Here is a 25,771-nt window from a genome sequence, read left to right as displayed (position 1 = left end):
CGAAAGGATTAGACGGCTTTGCTGAGTGATTTGTTCAGTCAAAGTGTATCCTTTGTGAAGAAAAAAAAAAAAATAGAGCAGAAAGAAAAGAAAGTGTATCAGAGAAAAGAGTATTAAGAGAATTCAAAGAGAAGAAATTACTCAGACTGGGGACATGGACAAGCATCTATTTGTGATGTGGAATTCTGGCCTGCGTAATACCGTACCCATGAGAAAAAAAGATATGTGAAGAAGAGCGACGTGTGTTCAGGACTTGCTGGGATCTGTACTCAGATGGGGAAGTGTTTAGGGCGTGTCACCGAGGCTCTTTGGTGCTGCTCAGTGACTCAGCAGTTAAGAATGTGCTGGCGATGAGCTCTTTGCAGACCACACGCATGCCCCGGGCCACAAGTGTGGGAGGGCGGCAGAGATGGAGCGGCCGTCCACAGCCATCCCCCGACGTGGCTACGTGGCGCTTTTCTTCATCGTCGTATGAGCCGGGGAGTAGAGATCTACACTACACTCGTTGAGGCGTGGGCATGGTGTCTCACACTTCACAAGGATGCCGGCGAAGACTCGAAGACTGAGTGGCCTCCCCAAACTGACGGCTGGGAAACAGAGGCACGCGACTGCGGTCCGTGTTTACTGACCCCGGGTCAGTCTGTCTGTTTGTTTTACACGCTCTGCTGCAGGAGCTGCAGCTCTAGATGCCCAGGAGGAAAAGCTACGGTTTGCTGAGCTCAGCTCAGGTGCTGCTCTGGCAAGCTGCCCACACGGATGCTCTCATTCCGTCTCTTAACTCTTCCGAAACCATTTTCCCTTCTTCCAGAGGGAGGGGATTTGCTTTAGGTAGATTTTTAAAAACTGTGTATTATCTTTATTTATTTATTGGCTAGAGACAGCCAGAAGTTGAGAGAGGGAGAGGGTGATCGAGAGGAAGAAGCACCTGAAGCACTGCTTCACCACTCACAAAGCTTTCCTCCCTGTAGGTGGGGAGCTGGGTTTGAACCAGGGTCCTTGCACATTATGAAGTGTGAGCTCAACCAGGTGTGCCACAGCCCACACCCCCAAATGTATTTGCTTATTCATGAGAAAGACAGGAGGCGAGAGAAAGAACCTGACATCACTCTGGTCCATGTGCTGCCAGGGACTGAACTCGGGACCTCATGGTTGAGAATCCAGTTCTCTATCCACTGCACCACCTCCTGGACCTCCCCGCCCCCTTCAACTCCACTTCTATGCCTACTGTAATTAGCACCGACCATTTCTGACTTCTGATCTGACTTCTGATCTTCAGTCCTGGAATTCAGCCCCTTCCGGATCACTGACTCCATTCCTCCTTTGTTTCGAGCACTCAGACCCGGCTCTGCTGTTCCAACACTCTGCTTTGAGCTCTCCGCTGGCTCTGACACAAACGTGGAGACAAGGTTCAGAAAAACCTGCAAATCTTGAGGGCTGTGAGCTGCACCTGACGGAAGTGAAGAAGAATCACAAGGAAAAGCAGCAGACGCAGGCGAGCCTGGCTGTGGAAGGCTGGACAGTGAGGAGGAGTGGGGATTCTGTGTCTGCCGGCAACTAGGAGAGTGGCGACACGGGGTGATGTCTGCCTGGGCTTGCTCTCCAAAAAGACAGACATGGCGTGAGAACATCAGGTAGACTCAAAAGCCATGTGCGAGAGCGCGCGCACACGCGCACACACAGACACACACATGCACACACAGACACACTCACACAATCACACACACAGACACACACACTCACACAATCACACACACACAAGCACACACAGACATACACTCACACATGCACACACACACATGCACGCACACAGACACACACACTCACACACACATGCACACACGCACAAACATACACACACTCACACACACATGCACACACAGACATACTCACTCACACACACATGCACACACAGACACACACACTCACACACATGCACAGACATACACACACTCACACATGCACACACACACATGCACGCACACAGACACACACACGCACAGACATACACACACTCACACACACATGCACACACAGACATACACACACATGCACACACACACTCACACACACATGCACACAGACATACATACACTCACACATGCACACACACGCATGCACAGACACACACATGCACACACAAGATATACACACAGAGACACATACACAATCACACATGCACACACACACACACACACACACAATCACAGCACACAGACATGATTGGTAAACAGAAAGTCGTAAAAAGAAAAAATGCTCCAAAGCACAAGACAGTGGAACCATGCACAGAGTGGGAGCCGATATTTGCAGATCACGTCTCCCTCAAGAGTGACTTGTCGAACATTTATGAAAAGCACTCACAACCCCGAGAAACAAAAAGACAAACTGAGCCAGTTTTGAGAGGGAAGGGAATGGGTTTCTCGAGAGAAAACAGTCACCAAGGAGACACTCAACATCACAAGTCAGCGGCTCAGCCAGAGCCAACCACACCGAGGGGCCGGCTCCTTGGCAAACACCAGGGCAGCAGCAAGCACCTGGTGGCAGGAGTTGCGGGATGGAAGGCGGCCAGCGCGGGTCCTCGCTCGGTCCTCCTCCACCATGGAGGGAGCACTTGAGTGCGCCCGCAACGTCCTCAGGCTCTCTCTTACTTACTAGACAGAGACAGACAGAAAGTGAGAGGGAGAGAGACAGAGACACCTGCAGCCCTGCTTCACCACTAGCAAACCCTTTCCATGCACTGAGGACCAGGGGCTCGAACCTGGGTTCTCGCACATGGCAACATGTGTGCTCGGCCAGCTGTGCCACCACCCAGCGCTCTCTCTCTCTCTGTGTGTGTGTGTTTTAAAAAGTAGGACTGGAGCAGTGAAGGCCAGTGAGAATAGGACAATATATATATATAATTTGTGTCCTTTGACATTTTTCCAAAAGGCTAGATTTCCCACATGGCACAAATCCTATCTCTGATCTCACAGCCCAGAGCAATGCGGAAAGACATGCTTTCACAAAGACCTGTGCAGAGATCTTCATGATACTACTCCTAGTAGCCAGAGTGCGAAAACAACTCACAGTCCACCAACTGACAAGAGGCTACATCAATCATATATACAGATATATAATCTGTTTCAGCAAAGTCACAGATAAGCCCACAAGCACATCCAAGCTAAAAGACTGAGTAGTTTTTAATGTCCCATGAATGTATAAAAATATATCTAATACAATGATTCACAATTTATATGTAAAACATAACTTTTACATACAACCCAGTTGAAAGATATACAGAATGTTTAATTAAGAGATAAATCTTTATAATTTTAAACTAGTATTTTCAAAATACTAACATTCACATGGTGGGCCTTTGGAGGTGCCTGGCTTCTGGGGAAGCAACCCTCTTTGTGGGCAATGTGAGCTTTGGCCTTTCAATTAGAGGCAGGAATATATTTTCCATGGCATATGCAAGTATGGTCCATTTCCTTGTTAGAATACTGATCCTCAATTTGCATCAAGTTGAATAAACATTTGCATAAATCATACATACAAAATGTAAATATATAATGAAATGATAGTCACTTGGGGGTAAACTGGGATTATAATAAGCAAATGACTCAAAAATAACTCATGATTTGACTTTTTTCAAATCGCATACATTTTCAAATGTTTTGTAGCAAACCATTCTTCAATAATTAAAAGCCGTGACCAAGTCACGCAACCAGGATATCCAATTAGGAAAATTAGGTTTGCATGCTGTCAACAGTATCCTTAGTATTTTTTGTTTTTTTTTTAATAATAAAAAACCATGCAAAATTCTTGGTACACTGCAAACCATTTTAAGGAGACATCTTTTTTCTGCACCTCTTCTCTATCTGGATGATCCCTCGTTTTCTCAATAATGGGCAGGGCACTTGAACAGAAATCGGACCAATAGATAGCTTTAATGGGTCAGAGGAAAGGCTTAAAAAATGTATGTGGAAGCCAGGAACGAGAGTCAATCTTTGATTTGAAGATGACATACTTGGACACAAAAGAATATTGAAATCTGTAACTATGCCTCTTGAGTCCTGTCTTAGACGCAATACTGCACACTTTAGGTAAGCCTGGAACTTCTCTTAAAAGACTTCTTAGAATATAGGTCCTGGTCTAACACAAAGCAAGACGCCAAATGACCGCTTTGGCTTTAACGCTCATGTCCACAACCTCCTTTCAGTTCTAGAACAGGCACTGAGTCTGAAAAACTACTGCTTCTTTTAAAACACTCAATGACATCTGCAGATGACAAGTGGAGCTTGAAGCCTTCATCCTTCCTCCAGTGTAAGCAGAAAGGGGAAGGGGAGGATGAAGAATCTCACGAGAACGGGGCCAAGGGGTGGCGCATCCGGTTAAGCACTCACTACAGTATGCAAGGACCCATGTTCAAGCCCCTGGTCCCCACCTGCAGGGGGAAAGCTTCATAAGTAGTGAAGTAGGGCTCCAAGTGTCTCTCTGCCTCTCTATCTTCCCCACCCCTCAAAAAAAAAATTAAAAAATCTCACAAGACCTCGCATGTCAAGCTTCTGCCCAGAGCTAACTTTCACAGCTGTGTTACAGACCCCAGGATATGATCACAGACCGGCTTTCGGCTACCCTAAACTCCACAAATGAAAGGCTGCCGTTTTGGGGTTCACCTCCAGTGACAGCAAGTAAGAAGCACGCACGGGACCCCAGAAAGGAAATGTTAAATGGTAAAAGGGCTGCTGGGACTGTCTGACAACTGGGGGTTTCAGCAAGGAGGCATTTCGTCCACATAACCAAGTCAGCCCTTTCATAATGCTTCTTCACCAGCAGCAGAGTGCTTGGTGACCATCAGCTCCAGTGAGCAGAAGGCGGCGTGTGAAGTTATTATTTCTTAACAGTCCAGAGGGAGCGGCTTCTCCCTTTTATCAGTGATCTTAGTCCCTCCTACCTATGATTTCTCCGTTAGTCATAAAACTGTTACCCAGTTCAACACACACCCGTACGTGTACACACACACACACACACACACACACACACAAACACACTCACACATACAGACACACACACACTCACACAAACACACACACTCACACACACACACTCACACACACACTCACACACGCACTCACACACACACACTCACACACACACTCACACACGCACTCACACACACACACACTCACTCACACACACACACTCACACACACTCACACACACACTCACACACACCTATATATTTATGCACGGTCTGGTACCTATTCCCACCTGAACTGGAAAATAGAGCAGACTGCTAAGTAAGTATTTCACTCTCTCTCCCTTGTCAGGGATGCAGGCAGAAACAGGTAACAGGTATCATTAATCTATGCAAGCCATCTTGCTTATTCAGACCACAGTTCAAGGGATGTAAATCTATTCATAATAGAAAGGGAAAGAAAAGCCTATGCCTTAATTTTAGTAATCATCCAAGATGCTTTTCAACTTTCTAAAAATATTAATAGTAGTGATGCTACAGCCCATCTAAAAGATTCTGCAAAAAGATCTTCAATGAAGTCTTAACATCTTGGGTTTAAAAATTAGGATCATCGGGGAATCGGGCTGTAGCGCAGCGGGTTAAACGCAGGTGGCACAAAGCACAAGGACCGGCATAAGGATCCCGGTTCGAGCCCCCGGCTCCCCACCTGCAGGGGAGTCGCTTCACAGGCAGTGAAGCAGGTCTGCAGGTGTCTGTCTTTCTCTCCTCCTCTCTGTCTTCCCCTCCTCTCTCCATTTCTATCTGTCCTAGCCAACAACGACAACAACAATAATAACTACAACAATAAAACAACAAGGACAACAAAAGGGAATAAATAAAATAAATATTAAAAAAAAATTAGGATCATCTCTGTGACCAAATACCTAAAGGGTTCTCTCTCTCGTGTTCTGCCTCCCTGCCCAGCCTCCCCTTTCTTTCTTTCATCTCAAATTAACGATTCTCATTGATTGCCAAGATCAAATTCCATTTCTTCATCTATGAACATAGAAAGTAGGGTTGACAAAAAATACTTCTAGTACCATACAACTTTTAAGAATATAAAATATGAAATTCTTGTGCTGTTACTTTTTTTTTTTTGGTCTCCAGGGTTATTGCTGGGGTTCGGTGCCTGCACTACAAGCCCACTGCTCCTGGAGGCCATTTTCCCCCTTTTGTTGCCCTTGTTATTATTGCTGTCGTGGGATGCATTGGATCAACCTTCCAGTGGTGCATCCCGTGAGTACCCATTCACTGGGGAAACTGACAATCCTTCCTAGCCGACTGAATCCACATGGATCCCAGTCACTTTCAAAGCTAGCAACAAGCTCCTGACAGCTTTCAAGCTGTTGGTCCTGCTCTTCGAGTCCACCCTGTTCAACGCTTGACATCCCGTCACCCAATCTGGTCCCCTACACCTACACTGAACTTCTCTGTCCCAGTCTCTTGGAAACAGAGTTGGCAGTCAGCTGAGGTAAAGAACAAACACCTCATCACAGACCCCTGCGAGCGTCCACCCGGCTCTGACCTAGCACGTTATGATCGGGCCCTCCTCAATCGCTATCGAACAGGCCATGGCCGGTGCGCCTCTATGTTCCATCGCTGGGGAGCCAGAGACGACCCGAACTGCCCCTGTGGCTCCAGACAGACTATGACCCACATAGTCAACGACTGCCACCTCTCCAGATTCAAAGGAGGTCTCGAAACTTGACATCAGGCTCCACCTGACGCTGTTGACTGGCTACGGAAGAAGGGCAAACGCTAGAAGAAGAAGAATTGCTGTCGTTGCTGGATAGGACAGAGAGAAATCTAGAAGAGGGGAAAACAGAGAAGAGAGAGAAAGATAGATAACTGCAGACCTGCTTCACCACTCGTGAAGCGACCCCCCTGCAAGTGGGAAGCCGGGGCTCCAACCTGGACCCTCATGCTGGTCCTTGCGCTTCACGCCATGTGCAGCTTAACCCACCGTGCTACCGCCCAACCCCCTAAAGTTCTCTATTTTAAAGCCTTTTCAAGCCTTCAAAATAAGTTCATTCCTATTACTAGTGTTCACTGACATTTTTTATTTTTATTTTATTTTTTTAAAGCACACTCTTTTTAAAAAAATATTTATTTCCTTTTGTTGTCTTATTGTTGTAGTTATTATTGTTGTTACTGATGTCGTCATTGTTGGACAGGACAGAGAGAAATGGAGAGAGGAGGGGAAGACAGAGAGGGGGAGAGAAAGACAGACACCTGCAGACCTGCTTCACCGCCTGGGAAGCGACTCCCCTGCAGGTGGGGAGCCGGGGGCTCAAACTGGGATTCTATTTTTTTTTAATTTCTTTATTGGGGAATTAATGTTTTACATTTGACAGTAAATACAATAGTTATGCCAGTCCTTGTGCTTTGTGCCACATGCGCGTAACCTGCTGTGCTACCGCCCGACTCCCGACATTTTTATTTTTACTTATTTGTCTTTATTATTTTCTTCACCATCCCACCTCCAGCCCCACAGAAAGCCACTACTGTTCTCCCAGTCTTGAGATAGGTGATTATTTTTTTCACCTGCGTATCAGTTGTCTCTATTCTGTGCATGAGCGGGGCTCATCCTGGAGCCGTCCTTCAGCTCCCGACTGGCTACACTGACTGGCTACACTGTCTCCTCCAGTTCCATCCACTTTACTCCAAAGGACACAATATCATCTTTTTTATTGCCGTATAATACTCTGTTGAGTGTATGTCCCATAACTTTTTAATCCAGTTATCTGTCGAAAAGCAATTGGGTTGTTTCCAGACTTTTGCTATTGTGAATAACATTCTATTATCTTTCAATGCATACTCCCTAAATCTATTCCATGGACTACTGTCAAAATAAGGAAAAAGGATTTCTCATATATTAACAAGAGTGAAAAGTGGTACATCTTTTGAAATGAAAGTCTTGTATTCTGCGTCCAGACTTTAAATGTACACGCGGGAAGCTGTTCTCAAGAGCAAATCTGCAAACACGTTTCCGCAGGTGCACAGAGCACCCACACAGACGCCAGCAGCACTGCTGGCCTCCTCTTCCTCCTACACGCCAGCAGCACTGGTCACGTTAACGTCAAGAATCTCCAGGAACAAATAAGCTCCTAGTTCAGAACTTCTCAGTGAGGCCGTAAAGGAGTGGCGGTTAGCAGAACTTTGTGCACACTTTAACAAAGCAAGATTTCTCCAAATTCTTAATGAAAGTCATTAATATTTTATTTATGTATTTATTTACTTACTTGCTAGAGACAGAGAGAAATTGGGGGGGAGATAAGAGAGCGAAACAGAGCCCTGCAGCCCTGCTTCACCACTTGCAAAGCTCTCCCCCTGCAGGGGGCTTGAATTCAGGTCCCTGCACACTGTAACAAGTGAGCTGAACCAGGGGCACCACCATCTGAGCTCATATTTATAAGAAACAGAACTCTGTCTAAAAGCAACCTTTGTAGGAGGCAATCCAGCCACACCTTCTAATCTCAGAGAAGAGGTGCACGTGTCCAGCAGAAAGACCAGAAAGCCTAAGAGTTGTACCCCCTGCTTCCATAGCGACCTCCTCCTGTGGCTTCTATCCCTCTGTCTCTAAGTCATTTGGAGAATGGGGCCCATCACCACCAGGACAGGTCAGACCAGCTTACTCCCCTCGCTTTTTGTTTTGTATATTCAGACAGATAGGAACAAATCAGTAATATAGCAGAAATATGGCTATTTCTAAGTTTTCCCAGGAAGCTCAGAGAAATACTATTTGGCAAACAGAATGAATTTGGCACTTGAGAAGGCAAAATAACTGCTAATAACTTTACTAGATTAGAAACAAGCAGCTAGTCTATGTGAAAAATCTGAAATAAGCAGTTAGTGGAACTGGTCATTCAAGGGCAAGCTGGGAGTGAGTGCACCTGGGAGAAGGGCATGTTTCCGTCCTGAGGACCTCATTCCAGCCTGTCCCACCTATGTGTGTGTGTGGGGGGCTCACAGGAGGCAGAAGTGCTGCAGGGGTCTCTCCTCCCCCACCGTCTCCTCCTCCTCTCTCTCCCTCCCTCCCTCCCTCATATTAAGAGACCTGGCTGGGCCCTAGACGTCAAGCTGGTGAGCCCAGAAGAAAAGGCAGACTGCACGTAGCTTCACAAGAGAGGCACGTTGCTCACAGGCCTTCCCTGCCCTGCACTGTGGGGTCAGGACTCGGAACTGACGCTGAGGAGTCCTTGGCTGCAGCTTGCCCGGGACTGTGCCAGTGGCAGCTGCCACTTAATGAAACAGAAAGAAAAACCCAAAACCTTGCAGGTAAAAAACATACAACTTCATCAGTGGGAATACACAGCCCAGTGCACAGCAAATCAAGTATGTTCGTAATGAACACAACTGATACGAAAAATCCGTTTTAAACTTAAACTTTTTCAGGCTTTTTACTTTTGAAAAAATAAGTGCCGGGAGACTGGAAGTCAGTTCCCCTGCAAGAGTGCATGCCTTACTAGGTGTGAGGGCCTGGGCTTGGGCCCTAGCACCACAGGGGAACACCACAGCACTGAGGGAAGCTCTATGGAGGCTTGAGGGATGCTGTGATCTCTGTCAATCTCTGTAAAGCTAAGAGAGAAGGGAGTCGGGCAGTAGCGCAGCGGGTTAAGCATCTTTCTCTTCCCGTCTGTCTTCCCCTCCTCTCTCCATTTCTCTCTGTCCTATCCAACGACGATGACAACGTCAATAACAACAACTACAACAATAAAACAAGAGCAACAAAAGGAAATAAGTATTTAAAAAAGTTTAAAAATAAACTAAAAAAAAAAAAAACTAAGAGTGAAGAAGCAGGTTCCTGAGTCCTCGCCTCACATGTACGAGGCCCTGAAGTCACAAGCAACAACAAAAGGTTCTACTTACCTAGTGATGTGCCAGGAAGAGGACGGGGGTTCCACAGTATTTCATACGATTCCAAGTAAGATCCTACATTTATACATAACTCTTATATGACTATACTGAGGGAATCTAAATTCTTAAGAACATGCACTGCAGAAGTCAAAAGGGCCCCAAAGGTAATAAATGTCACAACCACCATTGTCCTTCTCCATCACGAAGTCTGGATTGAAATGCATCTTCACAGCTGGAACCATATATATATATATATATATATATATATATATATATATATATATATATATATACACACACACACACACCACATCATCATCATCATCATCATCATCATCACTATTATTATTTGTCTGCTTGTTAGTTTCTTTGGTCATGGTTGCAGCTTCAGCGTGTCAGATCAACTATTCAGAAGGAGACAGACACAGCAGTGATGGAGTGCTAACCTGGCACCTGAGCTTCGCCAGGGCAGCTGGAGGTCAGGCTGGAAACGGGGTTTGGCTGTGGCAAAGCCACCGCACCATCTCGGTGCACTACCTGGCTGGGCAGATGTCATTTAAGCGGCTCTGAAAACAGTAGGGTTCATACGGCTGACTGCTATCATCCACACAAAACTATCTTCCTCTCAGAATCAGGGCCATAGTTACAGCAGCGCGTAGTAGTGAAGACGGGATCTCTGTTTAAAAGGGCAACTCAACTCTGAAGAGACCGATCTTTATGATGCCCTGTGGTCAGTATCTACAGATACAAAGTTGCATTATCTGGGCAAAAGCCACTTCAGATTTGAGCTCATGATCTTGCTATCTCTGAATGACAGAATTCAGAAGCCGCTTTCTCTTTTTTCCCCCAGAAGCCGCTCAGCTCTGGCTGATGGTGGTGCGGGAGATTGAACTGGGGACTTAGGACTCTCAGGCATGAGTCTCTCTGCACAACCATTCTGCTCTCTACCCTCCAACACTAATATTGTTGTCAGAGAGGCAGAAAAGGAGAGGCTAAGACACAGGTCCTGGGTTGTACCAGAGGTTCCCTGAGTTCAGTTTCGTTGGGTTTGTTACATAATCCTTCTGTCAAAGAACTGACAGTTGGAAACTGACTTATGGCAGTGCCACCATAAAACCAACTCACTTCTCGACAGCTGGATTTCACGGGCATTTCAAAAGGAAAACTTAGTATAGAGCTAGCATGGCAGGTACAAAGGACACACCAAGACATGAGCAGAACCTGGGAAACGTACCTGGTTCTGGCCAGAACGGCCTGGAGAAAGTTCAGCACCGTCCTGAGCTGAGCGTCGTGACAAGCGGGCAGCAGCATACTGAAGCCGTCATTAAGCAGCTTTTCGTGAGAAGGATGGATGCTCGCACTGGTCTCGAACACTTCCTGAACACCGTCGATGTAGATAGAGAGGAGCGTCCAGAGGGCGTGCCTCTGTCCAGTTTCGTCATTCTTAGATACTAAGAACTCCTTGGCTTTCTCCCGGAAAGCACCTGAAAACTTCTCAGCCAACACACTGGTGTCCAGAGCCTTTTCAGTATACATCAAGAGGAGGGCCATCTGCCCTCTCCAGACGAGTGCGGTCGCCGCCGCCGTCGGCTTGATGAAATGCAGGAGGTCCAGAACACGGCTGGCTACGTCCTCCACGTCGGCAACAGCTGCCAGCAGCAGGAACAGCTGGAAGAAGTTCTGCAGGCCGACTTCTGTGAGTTCCTCCATTCTTTTTTGGTGGAATTTAGAATATATTCTATGCAACAAAACAAAAGCCGCTTTAGTCAGACTGTTTCATGCAAAAATAAGAACGTGAAAAGTTGTCTCTGCACCTTCTGCATCCCCCAAATAATTTTAGTTCATACCCCCAAAGGGGAGAAATGCTGGAGGAAGGTGACCAGAGGGCTCTGAACCCCAATTCCACCAGGACCTGGAGAGAGAAGAGGAAAAACGGAAGGACATTTGGAAGTAGTAATAGGCACAGCTGTGACTAAAAATAGAAGAGAGAACCACAGGAAAAAATGGGCAAATATATATGCATATAGGCAGCTGTAGCAATCACAGCCAAGCAGGCTGCGTGCGGCCTTGGGAGAGCCACGGCAGTTTCCGCTAGAGGGAACGGGACACAGACTCTGGTGGTGGGAACGGTGTGGAGTAGCGGTTCTGGTCTCTTCTCGTTACTACTGACAGTTAGAAATGGAATTGTTTTTAAAAGAGGGACCAGCTGGTGGCACATCTATTTGATGTCTGCACAATGCAGTGTACAAGGACGGGTTCAAGTCCCCAATCCCCGCCTGCAGAGAAGCTTCATAAACTGTGAGGAAAGCTGCAGGTGCCTCTCCCTCCCCTCTCAGTTTGTCTCTATGCAAAATATTGAGACGCTAAACAAATAACCATTAAATAGAATGTGTTGGTCCTTATATTAATCTGAACAAGACAATTCTATACAAGGACTTCTTTAGCCACCCTAACACTTCACCAAGACTTGCCTTTCATTGTTCTAATGGGGACACTAGTGCAAACTGCCTCAGTTTTCTGCAAAACACTCTGAGGCACAGACTAGGCCCTTCCCCACACCAGGCACCAGGACCCGATGGCCTCCCCTCCCCCGAGCACTGAGGCACAGACTAGGCCCTTCCCCACACCAGGCACCAGGACCCGATGGCCTCCCCCCCCCCCCCCAGCCCTTTACTTTGGCGCAGTCCAACTGCTCTTCCTTTCTCTTTTTTACTTATTTTCCCTTTTGTTGCCCTTGTTGTTTTATTGGTGTAGTTATTATTGCTACTGATGTTGTTGTTGTTGGACAGGACAGAAATGGAGAGGAGGGGAAAACAGAGGGGGAGAGAAAGACAGACACCTGTAGACCTGCTTCACTGCCTGTGAAGCGACCCCCCTGCAGGTGGGGAGCCGGGGGCTCGAACCAGGATGCTCTTTATTTTATTTATTTATTTCCCTCCAGGGTTATTGCTGGGCTCGGTGCCTGCACCATGAATCCACCGCTCCTGGAGGCCATTTTTCCCCTTTTGTTGCCCTAGTTGTTGCAGCCTCGTTGCAGTTATTATTGCCGTCGTTGACGTTGCTTTGTCGTTGGCTAGGACAGAGAGAAATAGAGAGAAGAGGGGAAGACAGAGAGGGGGAGAGACAGACAGACACCTGCACACCTGCTTCACTGCCCGTGAAGCGACTCCCCTGCAGGTGGGGAGCCGGGGGCTCGAACCGGGATCCTTACGCCAGTCCCTGCGCTTTGCGCCACGTGCGCTTACCCCGCTGCGCCACCGCCTGTCCCCCGCTCTTTATTTTTAAAGACTTGTTCTTGTTTCCATCTATGCTATGACAATTCAAGATGCTTGCATAATTTTTACTTACTTGCAAAGACTGTATTCAAATCTCCAAAATCTATACTACTCTATATAACTTAATGGTTGGAGTGATTTGCTTTCATTCAGTCAAGGCCTAGAAATGAGAAGCAGGGCTAGGAACAGCTGCACCCGGTAGAGTGCAAATGCTAGAGTGCACACAGACCTGGGCTTCAAGCCCCAGGTCCCCACCTGCAGGGGGAAAGCTTCACAAGTGGTGAAGCTGGGCTGCAGGTGTCTCTCTGTCTCTGAGGGACTGACGGGCAAAGACGCAGAGGAGAGACAGGGAAAAACCTTTCCCACCATACAATGAAACTCTCAAAAGATTTAAAGAAAGGTAACAATCAGCGACTGACAAGTACAACCAAAAGTCTATGTTCCCATGCCATATCAAAACAAAAAATTGACTCCCCAAATAATAGCATTCATTCAAGGAAGAGGGGCTTGTGGGATCACTCACCACGAGGACAAAGTCTCATGCACTGAATTTATTCTTCATCAAAGCACGGTTTGGAGGTAGTCTTTAGCTGTGTCTTTTATTTATTTTTTTAATGTATGCAAGGTTTTAAATAACGACATGACAATGATTTTCGCAAAAAGGACAACAGTTCTCTAACATGTCTGGATGGAATTTCAGTTTTTATCACTGATGAGACAACCGAGAAAGCCCATCATGATTTTGGGGACTAGGCTTATTATAACAACTGGCAGGGTCTCTATGCCCCACCATTGCTGTCCTACATTAAAAAAGGCATTTGAAATGCATATAATGAAAAGACATCTAAGAACAAATTAATTTTAAAAACACAACCAGGAACTATCTCCAAAGGTAGCAGTGAACACTGACGACAAAGACAGACACTCACCTTCCTTTAACTTGCTTCCAAGGATGAGGGCCATTATTCTTAATCGCTTTCTTAACAATTTTGGCCAAAACACAGAGGAAAATGTTGTAACTGCTGTTAGATTTATACAGGTCAGGGTCTTGTTTGTCACAACACCAGCTCTTCACCATATCCAGCATTGACATGGGTGACTTAATGGTCTTTGTGAGGCCTTTCAAGGGAAGCCAAGAGATACTGAAGGAACTATTCTAGAAGCAAGATGCAGAAAAAGAAATCTCTGATTAAATGAAATAAAAGCCACAGAATCCCAAATAACTCATTAAAAGTTTGTCATCTTAATTGCAAAAAAATAACCAAAAAAAAAAAAAAAAAAGCCTCCAGGTTTCACCAATGTCTGAACTAGCTCTGAATGCCTAACAGTTGTTCTGACTAAGTGTGAATACAGCCAAGTTCCATAGCATTGCCATGATTGATATGCCTCTGACAGCTCTTACTCTTTAATTTTTCAAACATTTTATCATTGCATTTATTATTACTTTTTCTCTAGTGGGGTACTGATGGTTTACAGCCCACAATAGTTTGCACATGCTAACATTTCCACATAACATACTATAAAATATAATCATAAATGTAGTTGTTCTGCCTGATGTAGTAGGAGACACCAGAAGGCAAGAATGTGACTGCTTTGGGAGGTAATTGAGAAGGTTTTCTTCTGAAAGTGGTACAAGTGAATTCAATACAGTTAAGTTGTGATCTATGATAGTCTACGCAGATAATTGGACTCAGATAGATAATAGGTTTAGAAAGGGCAAGTTGAGTTTGGGACATAGAATGTGTTTAGGAGGAAATAGAAAGCTGTATGAAGAACTATGTGAAGTTATCAATCAAAATAGAACATGCAATTGTAAGACTTACAAGTATGTGACTAGTTTGGACTTCTGCATAATAAAGCACACGTGTGAGACACACACTCATGGTCATTCTCTGAATCAGGCCACCAGACTGGCTGGTTAAAGAAATGACCAGTGGAGTTCTGTGGTAAGTGGATACAAGCTAAGTCTGCGGCATCTTGTTACCCCGGGAACCAAGGAAGGAATCAAGTTAAGCAGCAGTTACATCAGCATGAAGTGAGCATGCGTAGGTAATCATAAATGAATAGGAAAGATACATCCCCCAATACTCAGTTGGCTAAGGCACCAAACCTCTTTTGCTATAAAGCATTCAAATCAGATGCCCTGCTAACCACGAGAAGCAGATTGTTTATGTTTCTTCCACAGGAATCCCAGAAAAAAAAAAATCTGGACCCCTGCACACCCTGACATCACCCACTAGATGGCACGACTACAGTGGCACACCCCCCAAAACCCTAGATGTCACCTGACGCGATCTGAAGAACCTGATTCACAGACTCCAAGGACAGAACCTTTTTACTGCCTGTCTGCCTTTCCTGCTTCTGCTTTGACCTGTCACGTTTTGGCGGTTCCAGCTCACAATCTACAGAAAAGCAGAATTCCAGAGGCTGACCTTCCTCATGCAGCATTTCATCCCCTGCCATTTCTCCCCCTAGTCACCTACTTTGGACTGACACTTCTATCGGACTTGCTGGTATACCCTTTGGACACTTTAGACAATTTTACAGCAGCTTCCTTCCCTTCACGTTGCTGGTTTTTCATAGACTGACCCTGAGTAGTTCATAGACTTTACACACTGTTGCCCTGGGCATTAGATAAAAGGAAAGGGGGAGATGCTGGGAAATTGTGCCAATGCAGTCACATCTGCCATGCTGTCCCCTCAGGCTACTGCTAGTTCCTGCGAGAGTTGGGACATTCTTGGAGTGCCTGTTCAGCCATGTTGTGCCCTCAGGACATTGTCTATATCCCCGGGATATCTGGAGTGCTCTGGTTACTCCTCCCCCCTCCCATTCTCACAGAGTTATCATCCTACCCTGGAGTGCTCTGGTCACTCCTCCCCTTCCCATTCTCACAGTTATTACCCTACCCTGGAGTGCTCTGGTCACTCCTCCCCTTCCCATTCTCACAGAGTTATTACCCTACCCTGGAGTGCTCTGGTCACTCCTCCCCTTCCCATTCTCACAGATTTATTATCCTACCCTGGAGTGCTCTGGTCACTCCTCCCCTTCCCATTCTCACAGAGTTATTATCCTACCCTGGAGTGCTCTGGTCACTCCTCCCCTTCCCATTCTCACAGAGTTATTACCCTACCCTGGAGTGCTCTGGTCACTCCTCCCCTTCCCATTCTCACAGTTATTATCCTACCCTGGAGTGCTCTGGTCACTCCTCCCCTTCCCATTCTCACAGAGTTATTATCCTACCCTGGAGTGCTATGGTTACTCCTCCCCCTTCCCATTCTCGCGAAAGCTGCTCCTATAAAAGCCCTTGGTTTTCCGCACCTCACTCTCTTGCCGGCGCTCCACTCTGGTGTTCAGGCGCAGGAAAGGTTACTGCGTGAGGCGGCCATTTTCACTACCTCCACGTGGCCCAACCTGCTTTTCTAGCTCCCAACTCTGAGGTGCCAGTGCAAATAAAGATTTGTGTTTCCTCTTTGCTCCGGACCCTCTCTCTCTCTTCTCTGCGGCCCGCACACTACAACATCTGGCTCTACAACACTTCAGCACTCCCTAATCTAGATCTCTCTGGATTTTTTTTTTTTTTTTGCCTCCAGGGTTACTGCTGGGGCTCGGTGCCTGCACTACAAACCCACTGCTCCTGGAGGCCATTTTTTCCCTTTTGTTGACCTTGTTGTTGTTATTATTGCCACTGATGTTCTTGTTGTTGGATAGGACAGAGAGAAATCAAGAGAGGAGGGGAAGACAGAGAGGGGGAGAGATAGACACCTGCAGACCTGCTTCACTTGTGAAGTGACTCCCCTGCAGGTGGGGAGCTGGGGGCTCGAACCAGGATCTTTAAGCTGGTCCTTGTGCTTTGCGCCACCTGCGCTTAGCCCGCTGCGCTACTGCCCAGCCCTCCTCTCTGTATTTTCTAATTCTCCTGTATTTCTCCAGGACCATGTCAGACCCCGTCACACAGTGCTGTTCAACAAAGAAGGGACAGGTCAGACTTCAGTCACACTGGCGACGGCCTCACACACCGTCCCTGTGGTTCTCCACACCCACACCATGTGCGTGTTCACTACTGACCTATAAGCTACTCAAATGTCCAATAGCATCGCAGGCAGGACAGCAGCAAGTGTTCAACGTGGCACAGCAATAAAAACACTTAGGAGTGAGGGTTTTTACAAATAGCGTTCTGTTACTTCGTTAACTCTCTCCAAAGAAAAAGGAACAGCAAATATTATCCAGTGTATGCCAATGTTCTCCACACTACGTGAAAAGACATTCTCATTTACTTTGAAAAATGAACTTTCTAAGAAAAACAAACAAACTTGTAACTACTCCTCCAAGGAACTGATATAAGACCTTGCTCACATACCATGTACAAATCCTTGAAATTGCTAGAATGAACCCACGTAATGAATTTACTCACCAGGTTTTTGCTATAGTATTCCCACAGAATGGTGACGACTGTGGTGTTCGGTTCCCAAATATCACAGAGTGTCAGACAGCAGTGCAGATACATTCGTAACTGATCTTCCAGTATACAGCCCTAGAAAGGAAGCGTAAGTCTTAGGAGTGACTAGGCCTTGGCAAATAGATGTTATCACTCAGAAGTGCGGCGACTGACCCGACTTTAAGGAGCTTCTAATGTGTCTACTCTTTTGTCATACTGGAAGTGTCACCTTCCTTCCTGTGCACTGGATTTTGTCTTTCCATACTTGTTCCCGGACTTTCTGTACCTTCGCTTTGCTCCATCTACACTCATGCTGCAGCTTCTCGCCTCAGAGGCACAGCTAGGCCTCTGTGTCCCTTCGGAGTGTTAAGTGCAAGGCAACCTCCTGCCGTCTTGGTGGGGCCCAGCGCTTACAAGATGGCCCCACCACTCCCGGAGGGCTTTTCTTTTCTTCATTTTTAAACTTTCTTTATTGGGGGGATTAATGGTTTACACCCAACAGTAAGATCCAGTAGTTGGTCCATGTGTAACATTTCTCAGTTTTCCACATCACAACTCAGCCCCCTCTGGGTCCTCCTCTGCCCTCAGAGACACAGGAACAGCAACGGCAATAAAAGACACTGACAACTCTGCTGCACTGTTTGCGACAATTTCTTGTACGTAAACTGTCTGACTTTTAGGGAAAAGAAAATTCTCAGGGGCCGGGTAGTGGTGCACCTGGCTGAGCACACATGTCACAATGCACAAGGACCTGAGTTCAATCCCCCAGCCCCCACCTGCAGGGGGAAAGCTTTGCAGGGCTGCTAGTGTCTGTCAGTCTGTCAATTCCGTCTCAATTTCTGGCTGTCTGTCTCTGTCCAATAATAAACAAATTCTCTATAGTCATCAATTTTGTTTCCAATGAGAGGGAGACCAGAGCGCCCCTCTGTCATATCTTGTTACCTAGACTCCCGCCTGAACTCCTTGCGTGAGCCTCCTCTGACCCTCCAGTCTAAGCTTCTCATCTGCATCCATGTTCATAAAAGAACCTCAGGTGAGGTGCTGGCCCTCGTCCATCAAACTTACTAGCAACACAGGGGCTTTTGTTTGTTGATTCACCGCTTTCAGAAAGCCTTCTTTATTTTAGCCACGCATCTTCTAGACACTCCAAGCTGGGAACCTAGGAAATGTGAAGCCCCCAAAGCACCCCGGCTGCCTCTCAAGCGCCACAGTGCCAGGGTGCTACACATACCTCCCCTCAGCACTTGAGGGTCACCTACTCCCAGTGCCTCTGAGCTCAAGTCCCCAAGGAACATGAGTGGGCCAGGCACAGGGTCCACTTCACCACAGAACATCCATGGTGGTTTCAAAGGAGAACTGACATTTCGAATGCTGCACGGGAGCATGTAGCTAGCAGAGATGTGACAAGGAGAACCGAGATCTTGAATGCTGCACGGGAGCACATAGCTAGCAGAGACGTGACAAGGAGAACTGACATCTCGAATGCTGCATGGGAGCATGTAGCTAGCAGAGACATGACAAGGAGAACTGACATCTCGAATGCTGCACGGGAGCACATAGCTAGCAGAAATGTGACAAGGAGAACCGAGATCTTGAATGCTGCACAGGAGCACACATGTAGCTAGCAGAGATGTGACAAGGAGAACCGAGAGCTCGAATGGTGCACGGGAGCACGTAGCTAGCAGAGATGTGACAAGGAGAACCGAGAGCTCGAATGCTGCATGGGAGCACGCAGCTAGCAGAGATATGACAAGGAGAACTGAGAGCTCGAATGCTGCATGGGAGCACACAGCTAGCAGAGATGTGACAAGGAGAACTGACATCTCGAATGCTACACGGGAGCACATAGCTAGCAGAGATGTGACAAGGAAAACTGAGAGCTCGAATGCTGCACGGGAGTAGGCACGTAGCTAGCAGAGATGTGACAAGGAGAACTGAGAGCTCAAATGCTGCACAGGAGCAGGCATGTAGCTAGCAGAGATGCCAAGGTGTCAACTTTAGCTCTCCCACCTTCCTGTCACGGGAGCCCATGCAGCTGTCCGCAGCCCCCGCTAGATCCCAGCTGCTGCAGCGTTGGCTGGAATCCTCGTGAGATCAGAAGCAGAACAGGGAAGAAGGGGCATTAGAGCTGAACAGAATGTGAGCACACTGACATCTATCATTTTGCTCTGAGAATGGCAGAGAGAAGTGTAGCTCTTCAGGCTAAATATTTTCCTGATCAAATAACAGATGCACCAAGTTCATGTTACTATGTGTTAAGCTGATATAATTCAATTATTTTAAATGATTTAAATGATTATTGTGCTTTAAAAAATTTTTATGTTAGTTATTGGATAGGGACAAGAGAGAAATCAAGAGGGAAGGGGGAGATAGAGACACCTGTAGCACCACTTCATTGCCTAGGAAGCCTTCCCTCTACAGTGGGGACTAGGGGCTTGAACCTGGGACCTTGTGCATTGTAACATGTGAACTCAACCATGGGAACCACCGCCCAGCTTGATAAAATTCAATTTTAAGAAGGTTTAATAGGCTAGGATTAAACCAAGATGGCTGATCAATGAAAACTAACTCCATATCCTCCAGTTAAAAGCAGAACAAACTAGAAGGCCTGGAGCCTCTGCTCCACATAAAGTCACCTGCCTGGTCCTCCCTCAGAGACTAACCTGCTCAACTTACCTCTACAAGCAGCTACCAGCTCTAAGTGTCTCCCCACAGCCGGGTGAGAGCATGTGCCACTCCAAGGAAGAGAGCCGTCTCCCGTGTGTATCCCAGTGACTTCCTCAGCTGTGCGGGTGTCTTTTTTTTTTTTTAATTAATTAATTTATTTATTTTCCCTTTTGTTGCCCTTGTTTTTTATTGTTGTTGTAATTATTATTGTTGTCACTGATGTTGTTGTTGTTGGATAGAACAGAGAGAAATGGAGAGAGGAGGGGAAGACAGAGGGGGAGAGAAAGACAGACACCTGCAGACCTGCTTCACCACCTGTGAAGCGACTCCCCTGCAGGTGGGGAGCCGGGGGCTCCAACCGGGATCCTTATGTCGGTCCTTGCGCTTCGTGCCACGCGCTTATCCTGCTGCGCTACCGCCTGACTCCCTGTCTTTTTTTTTTTTTTTTTAATGAATGCCTACTACCTCCTATTTTCACTCTGAATGGCCAAAGTGAGGTATTACATTTGGATAGAATCCAAATTATTTTACTGACTTAAAACAAGGAGACCTTTTACTATTTTAGCTTAATTTTTCTGTAGACGTCGCAGTCTAACAGTTTATTCATAAACAACTAACCTCGCTATCAAAAACCTTCAGAAAAACTTGATTATTTTACAAATTAAATTGAAACTATTAGTCTGGATTTAAAGATCTCTGTCAAGATTCCTCTGCACAGAAATACAGAATGAACTTGAATTGGTAATTAGATTTTATCCCCCCCATTATCTAAATCTAATCATATTTAGAATTTATTTCTGTCAGTGGACATTCCAAAATCCTTAGACAAGTTAAAATGAGTATTTTTAAAACATTAGGCTTGCTTAGTATTTCTGGTATACTTTTCTGGTTCTGTTACTGAGAAACTTTATATGAAAAAAGAATTAGACATTACACAGTAGGCGACAAACTAACAGTTTCACTTTTCATATGAAAATAATGTTTTAAAGGAAGAACGACTGTTTGCTGTTATAGTCCCACAAATACTCAGTAGGATCATCTCTAAAACTACGGTTTCAAAACAAACACTTAGCTATTCAACTGAAGCTAACACATGAGCTAACAGAACATTAGGTCTTTACTAGCAAGGTTCAGTAACTGTGTTTAGAACAGTTGCAATATCTGCTTAATTAAAACTACAGAGGAGCGCACACCTATTTTATCTGAGATCTGCTTTATGTGTGGAACGCATGTTATTTTAAAATGTAGTAAATGAGCCCTTTTTCTGTGGGAGACCAAGCCAAAGCACATTAGAATGGCCAGATTTTAATTTACCTCAATGGGAGAAAACAGATATAGTCGAACTGCTAGCTCTAGTCAAACATATTATTTATTTTTTATGACCACTTACCGCACACACAAAATTGGTTTCAAGAACTCCAGCAAGTGCTTCCATACTACTTATGAAGTCTAATTTGATATCATCAAGGCATGATAAAAACTGAATGAGTACTACAAGGGGCGGACTGTTTTCAGGACATTATCATGACCTCTTCTCTCACAGGAAAGATCATGCTTTCACTCTGTGCTGCAGCTTAAATTCACAGTCTCTCAGATTAGCTGCACTATGAGGACTTCCAGGGAAACCGGCTCGCCTTCGCGTGCTGGCCCAACTCTCCTGCTCTAGGACTCAGCCCTCATCCCAGCACATCTCAAGTTAGACAAAACTTGTTTGACGGCCCAAGGACTGTTTGTTTATATTCAAAACAGCTTTACTTGATATGAAACTATTGGATGTACTGTAAAAGTATACTGCAAGTGTCAAAATAAGTCTTCTCATATTGTAAATAAACAATCCAAGGAAAAGAAGCATTTGGTGTCCTGGGATATAATTCAACCCAACAGGGTGCAAGCCACGCCAAGCAGCCCCAGCTCCACACAGGGATGCCGTGGCATCACGCCAAACTCTGGTGCTATGTGTCCTCTCTCTCTCTCTCTCTCTCTCTCTCTCTCTCTGAAGTAAAAAGAACTGAAAAGTCAGCTCTGGAATAATGATATCCCCTATGAGTGAAGTGTTAGGCCCTGGAATCTATCTCCAGTACCAAAAACAAACAAAACAAACACCTCATTGTCAGTAATGAAATAAAGTTTAAGAAGTTGCTTTTTAAAAATAAAATCTTTTTTAAATAAATAAATAAATATTTTTTATTATCTTTATTTATTGGATAGAGACCTGCTTCACCACTTGCAAAGCTCTCCCCATCCAGGTGGAAACCAGGCGCTCGAGCCCGGTCCTTGTGCACTGTAACACGCGCTCAACCAGGCGCACCACCACGTGGCCCCTAGACCTTTTTAACATGGGTTAAACATCAATAGCCAATGGGTCAAATGGTTGATATAAATAACAACGACCAGAGTCCTGATAGCTTTAAAGTTGAAAAAAAGCAAACCCACATAGAAGAAAATTTTTCGCAAAAAGAACAAAAGGCCGACCCAAATGATACAGAAATACACAAAAATTTTTGTAATGGCTAGAATAACAGCTCTGTCACTAGCACAAGTCTAGCAACATTCATTTTCCCCTCCTCCTTCCCTCCCCTCTCTTTTAATTTTTTTTCTTTCTTTTTTTAATATTTATTTTATTTATTTATTCCCTTTTGTTGTCCTTGTTGTTTTATTGTTGTAGTTATTATTGTTGTTGTCGTCGTTGTTGGATAGGACAGAGAGAAATGGAGAGAGGAGGGGAAGACAGAGAGGGGGAGAGAAAGACAGACACCTGCAGACCTGCTTCACCGCCTGTGAAGCGACTCCCCTGCAGGTGGGGAGCCGGGGCTCGAACCGGGATCCTTATGCCGGTCCTTGTGCTTTGCGCCACGTGCACTTAACCCACTGTGCTACAGCCCGACTCCCCCCTCTCTTTTATATAGAGGCAGAGAGACTAAGAAAGAGGCAGAGAAAGCAAGTGATCGAGACCCTTGCACTGAAGGGTCTTCAATGCAGTGGCGGCTAGCTCAACCCTGGGTCGGCACGGGCAAAGGCGTACGGTCCTAGTGAGCTACTCTGCCGCCCAGCACTTCATCTCTCACACTGCGTGTGCACGGAGAGCTCTTGGGCATTCGGACCTGCACTCTCAGTCAGAAGAGCCATGCTCTACAGTGGCTTCCAATGCCTCCGCCCCAAGGAATGATGGGAAAATGACCTCAAGCATCCAAACAAAGGATTCCAGATATGAACACACAGTGTGTGGGTGTGCGGAGCAACACAAAGGTTCCAGATGTGAACACACAGTGTGTGGGTGTGCAGAGCAGCACGAAGGATTCCAGATGTGAACACACAGTGTGTGAGTGTGCGGAGCAGCATGAAGGATTCCAGATGTGAACACACAGTGTGTGGGTGTGCGGAGCAGCACAAAGGATTCCAGATGTGAACACACAGTGTGTGGGTGTGCGGAGCAGCACAAAGGATTCCAGATGTGAACACACAGTGTGTGGGTGTGCGGAGCAGCACGAAGGATTCCAGATGTGAACACAAAGTGTGTGGGTGGGCGGAGCAGCATGAAGGATTCCAGATGTGAACACACAGTGTGTGGGTGTGCGGAGCAGCACAAAGGATTCCAGATGTGAACACAGTGTGTGGGTGTGCGGAGCAGCACAAAGGATTCCAGATGTGAACACACAGTGTGTGGGTGTGCGGAGCAGCACAAAGGATTCCAGATGTGAACAGTGTGTGGGTGTGCGGAGCAGCACAAAGGATTCCAGATGTGAACACACAGTGTGTGGGTGTGTGGAGCAACACTGCGCCACTCCGTTTCTATCTTCTTCAAGTTCACGATCATTACTTCTTAACAGAGAAGTAATTTCCAAAATTCAAACATATTCTTTATAGCAGTAATATACTTTCTAAGTATAATATATATACTGAAATACTCCCCTTGAAGTAAGTAACAAATGTTGATGTACAACTTCACAGAACCATAACAGAACACGTTTAAGGATTTGATGAACAGTACATTGAGAAATATTTCAAGCAGAGGCCAAATCTGACCCCTGGGCCATGAAGAGCTACTTTACTGGTTCTGAGGAAAATAAAGTGATAAGGCAGGAAGTGAGTGCTCAGAAAGCAGGCCCTTATCAGCGAGACTGGGATTCAAGCCTGTAAGACAAATTGCTCAGCAAAGCAAGTCGCCCCCCTACTGTGACACCACTATCTCTCTTCTCATCGTGCCTTCCAGAGTCAGTACTAGACAGCCAAGGAAGGGCCTGCCAGAGTTCTGAAGCATCGGCTGCTACTCTGAATGCATTTCTTCAAAGCCAGCAGCTAGTAGAATGATCTTTGTCCTGTAACTGACATCTCAGTGTTAAAAGATGAAAATCTTCCAAGGACAGTCACTAATAAAAAGTACTAGCCAGAATGATTCTACCTCAAGACCTGTAATAAGTTTGTCACCTAAATAATTCAAGTGTGTGTAAACTGCCATTGTGAAGTCTGTGCCATCAAGACTCCAAGACCACAAGCTGCCTTGCGTCGCAAGCGTTACCTGTGCGCTGGTGGCCTTCCGCAGCATTTCTTCCACAAAGCTCCAATTTGATTCCATGTGTCTCTAGAAAGAGAGTGAATGTTACTCATGAAAAGCGGTTAATCTTTATATTCACATATTTAAAAACTGAGGCATAGCAAGTTAAACAAGAAGCAAAAACAGTTTCCCTGTCAAAATCATGATGATGATTCCTTGAATATCTAATATTATTTTAACAACAACAACAACAACAACACTACAGATTTGGTAGGAAAAATCTGCAAGTACTCTGGTCACAAACCAGCCTTGTTAGGAACAGCCTAATTGAGCACTGGTGTGCCTACGACACGAAGTCTTAACAAATGAGTCACCGTGTTTATTGGAGACAAAACAGCTGAGGGATTTTTTTATGCCGTGACTGACTGACTACCATACTCCAGATTGTAGTCGCTGGATTTTTCCTTCATTTCATGTAGCATCATCAGCTCAGAAATACCTACTATCTAATGAGCAAGCAAGGTATTTCCACAGTAAGTGAAGATGATCTTTGCTCAGAAGTGCATTATGACTGTGTAGTCAGTGGCCACTTATCTCGCACACCTGAGCATCTAGAGGACGACAAGAAAGAGTGTCACTAGGGCATCTCACTGTGAGGCAGTGCAGTGCATCAGGCGCTGAACCTCCAAGCACAAGGCCCTACACCCAACCCTGGCATCACAAGTGCCAGAGGGGCTCGGGTTCTCTTGCCCGCCTCCATCACAAGTAAATAAATAAATAAATATATATATATATTTACAAAAAGGGTTATCTTTATTTATTGATTGGATAAAGACAGCCTGAAACTGAGGGGAAGGGAGAGACAGAGAGCAAGATGGAGATGGAGATAGTCAGAGACGTTTCTCCCGGTCTCTATCCAAAATAAATAAAAATATTTTCAAAACAAAAAAGTGTTTTCTTTTCCCTTTTTCTCTCTTTCTTCTTCCCTCTCTCCCGCACTTTCTGTCTCTCTCTTTCAAAAGGGACAGAAAAGCACAGAAGCTTCATTT

The 25,771-nt window shown here is 45.8% G+C and overlaps 1 protein-coding gene across 4 annotated transcripts in view; it reads right to left on the bottom strand.

Moving 5' to 3' along the window:
* The window catches only part of MMS22L (MMS22 like, DNA repair protein), a 108,230-nt gene that overhangs the window by 65,493 nt on the left and 16,966 nt on the right, over positions 1–25,771 (bottom strand). For all 4 annotated transcript variants that reach the window (XR_009549638.1, XM_060190751.1, XM_060190752.1 and 1 more), the window contains exons 10-13: positions 24,747–24,809; positions 17,540–17,659; positions 14,058–14,284; positions 11,088–11,591 (exon numbers count right to left, since the gene is read on the bottom strand). Coding sequence is in view for 3 of the 4 variants with exons in the window: in XM_060190751.1 (XP_060046734.1) it covers positions 11,088–11,591; positions 14,058–14,284; positions 17,540–17,659; positions 24,747–24,809 (914 nt within the window). In the remaining variant the exon portion in view is untranslated. The remainder of the gene's footprint in view (positions 1–11,087; positions 11,592–14,057; positions 14,285–17,539; positions 17,660–24,746; positions 24,810–25,771) is intronic.

This window comes from Erinaceus europaeus, chromosome 4 (assembly GCF_950295315.1).
Source record: "Erinaceus europaeus chromosome 4, mEriEur2.1, whole genome shotgun sequence".
NCBI lineage: Eukaryota > Metazoa > Chordata > Mammalia > Eulipotyphla > Erinaceidae > Erinaceus > Erinaceus europaeus.
Note: the sequence above shows the minus strand (reverse complement) of the source record. Positions and strands in the feature narration are given on the sequence as shown.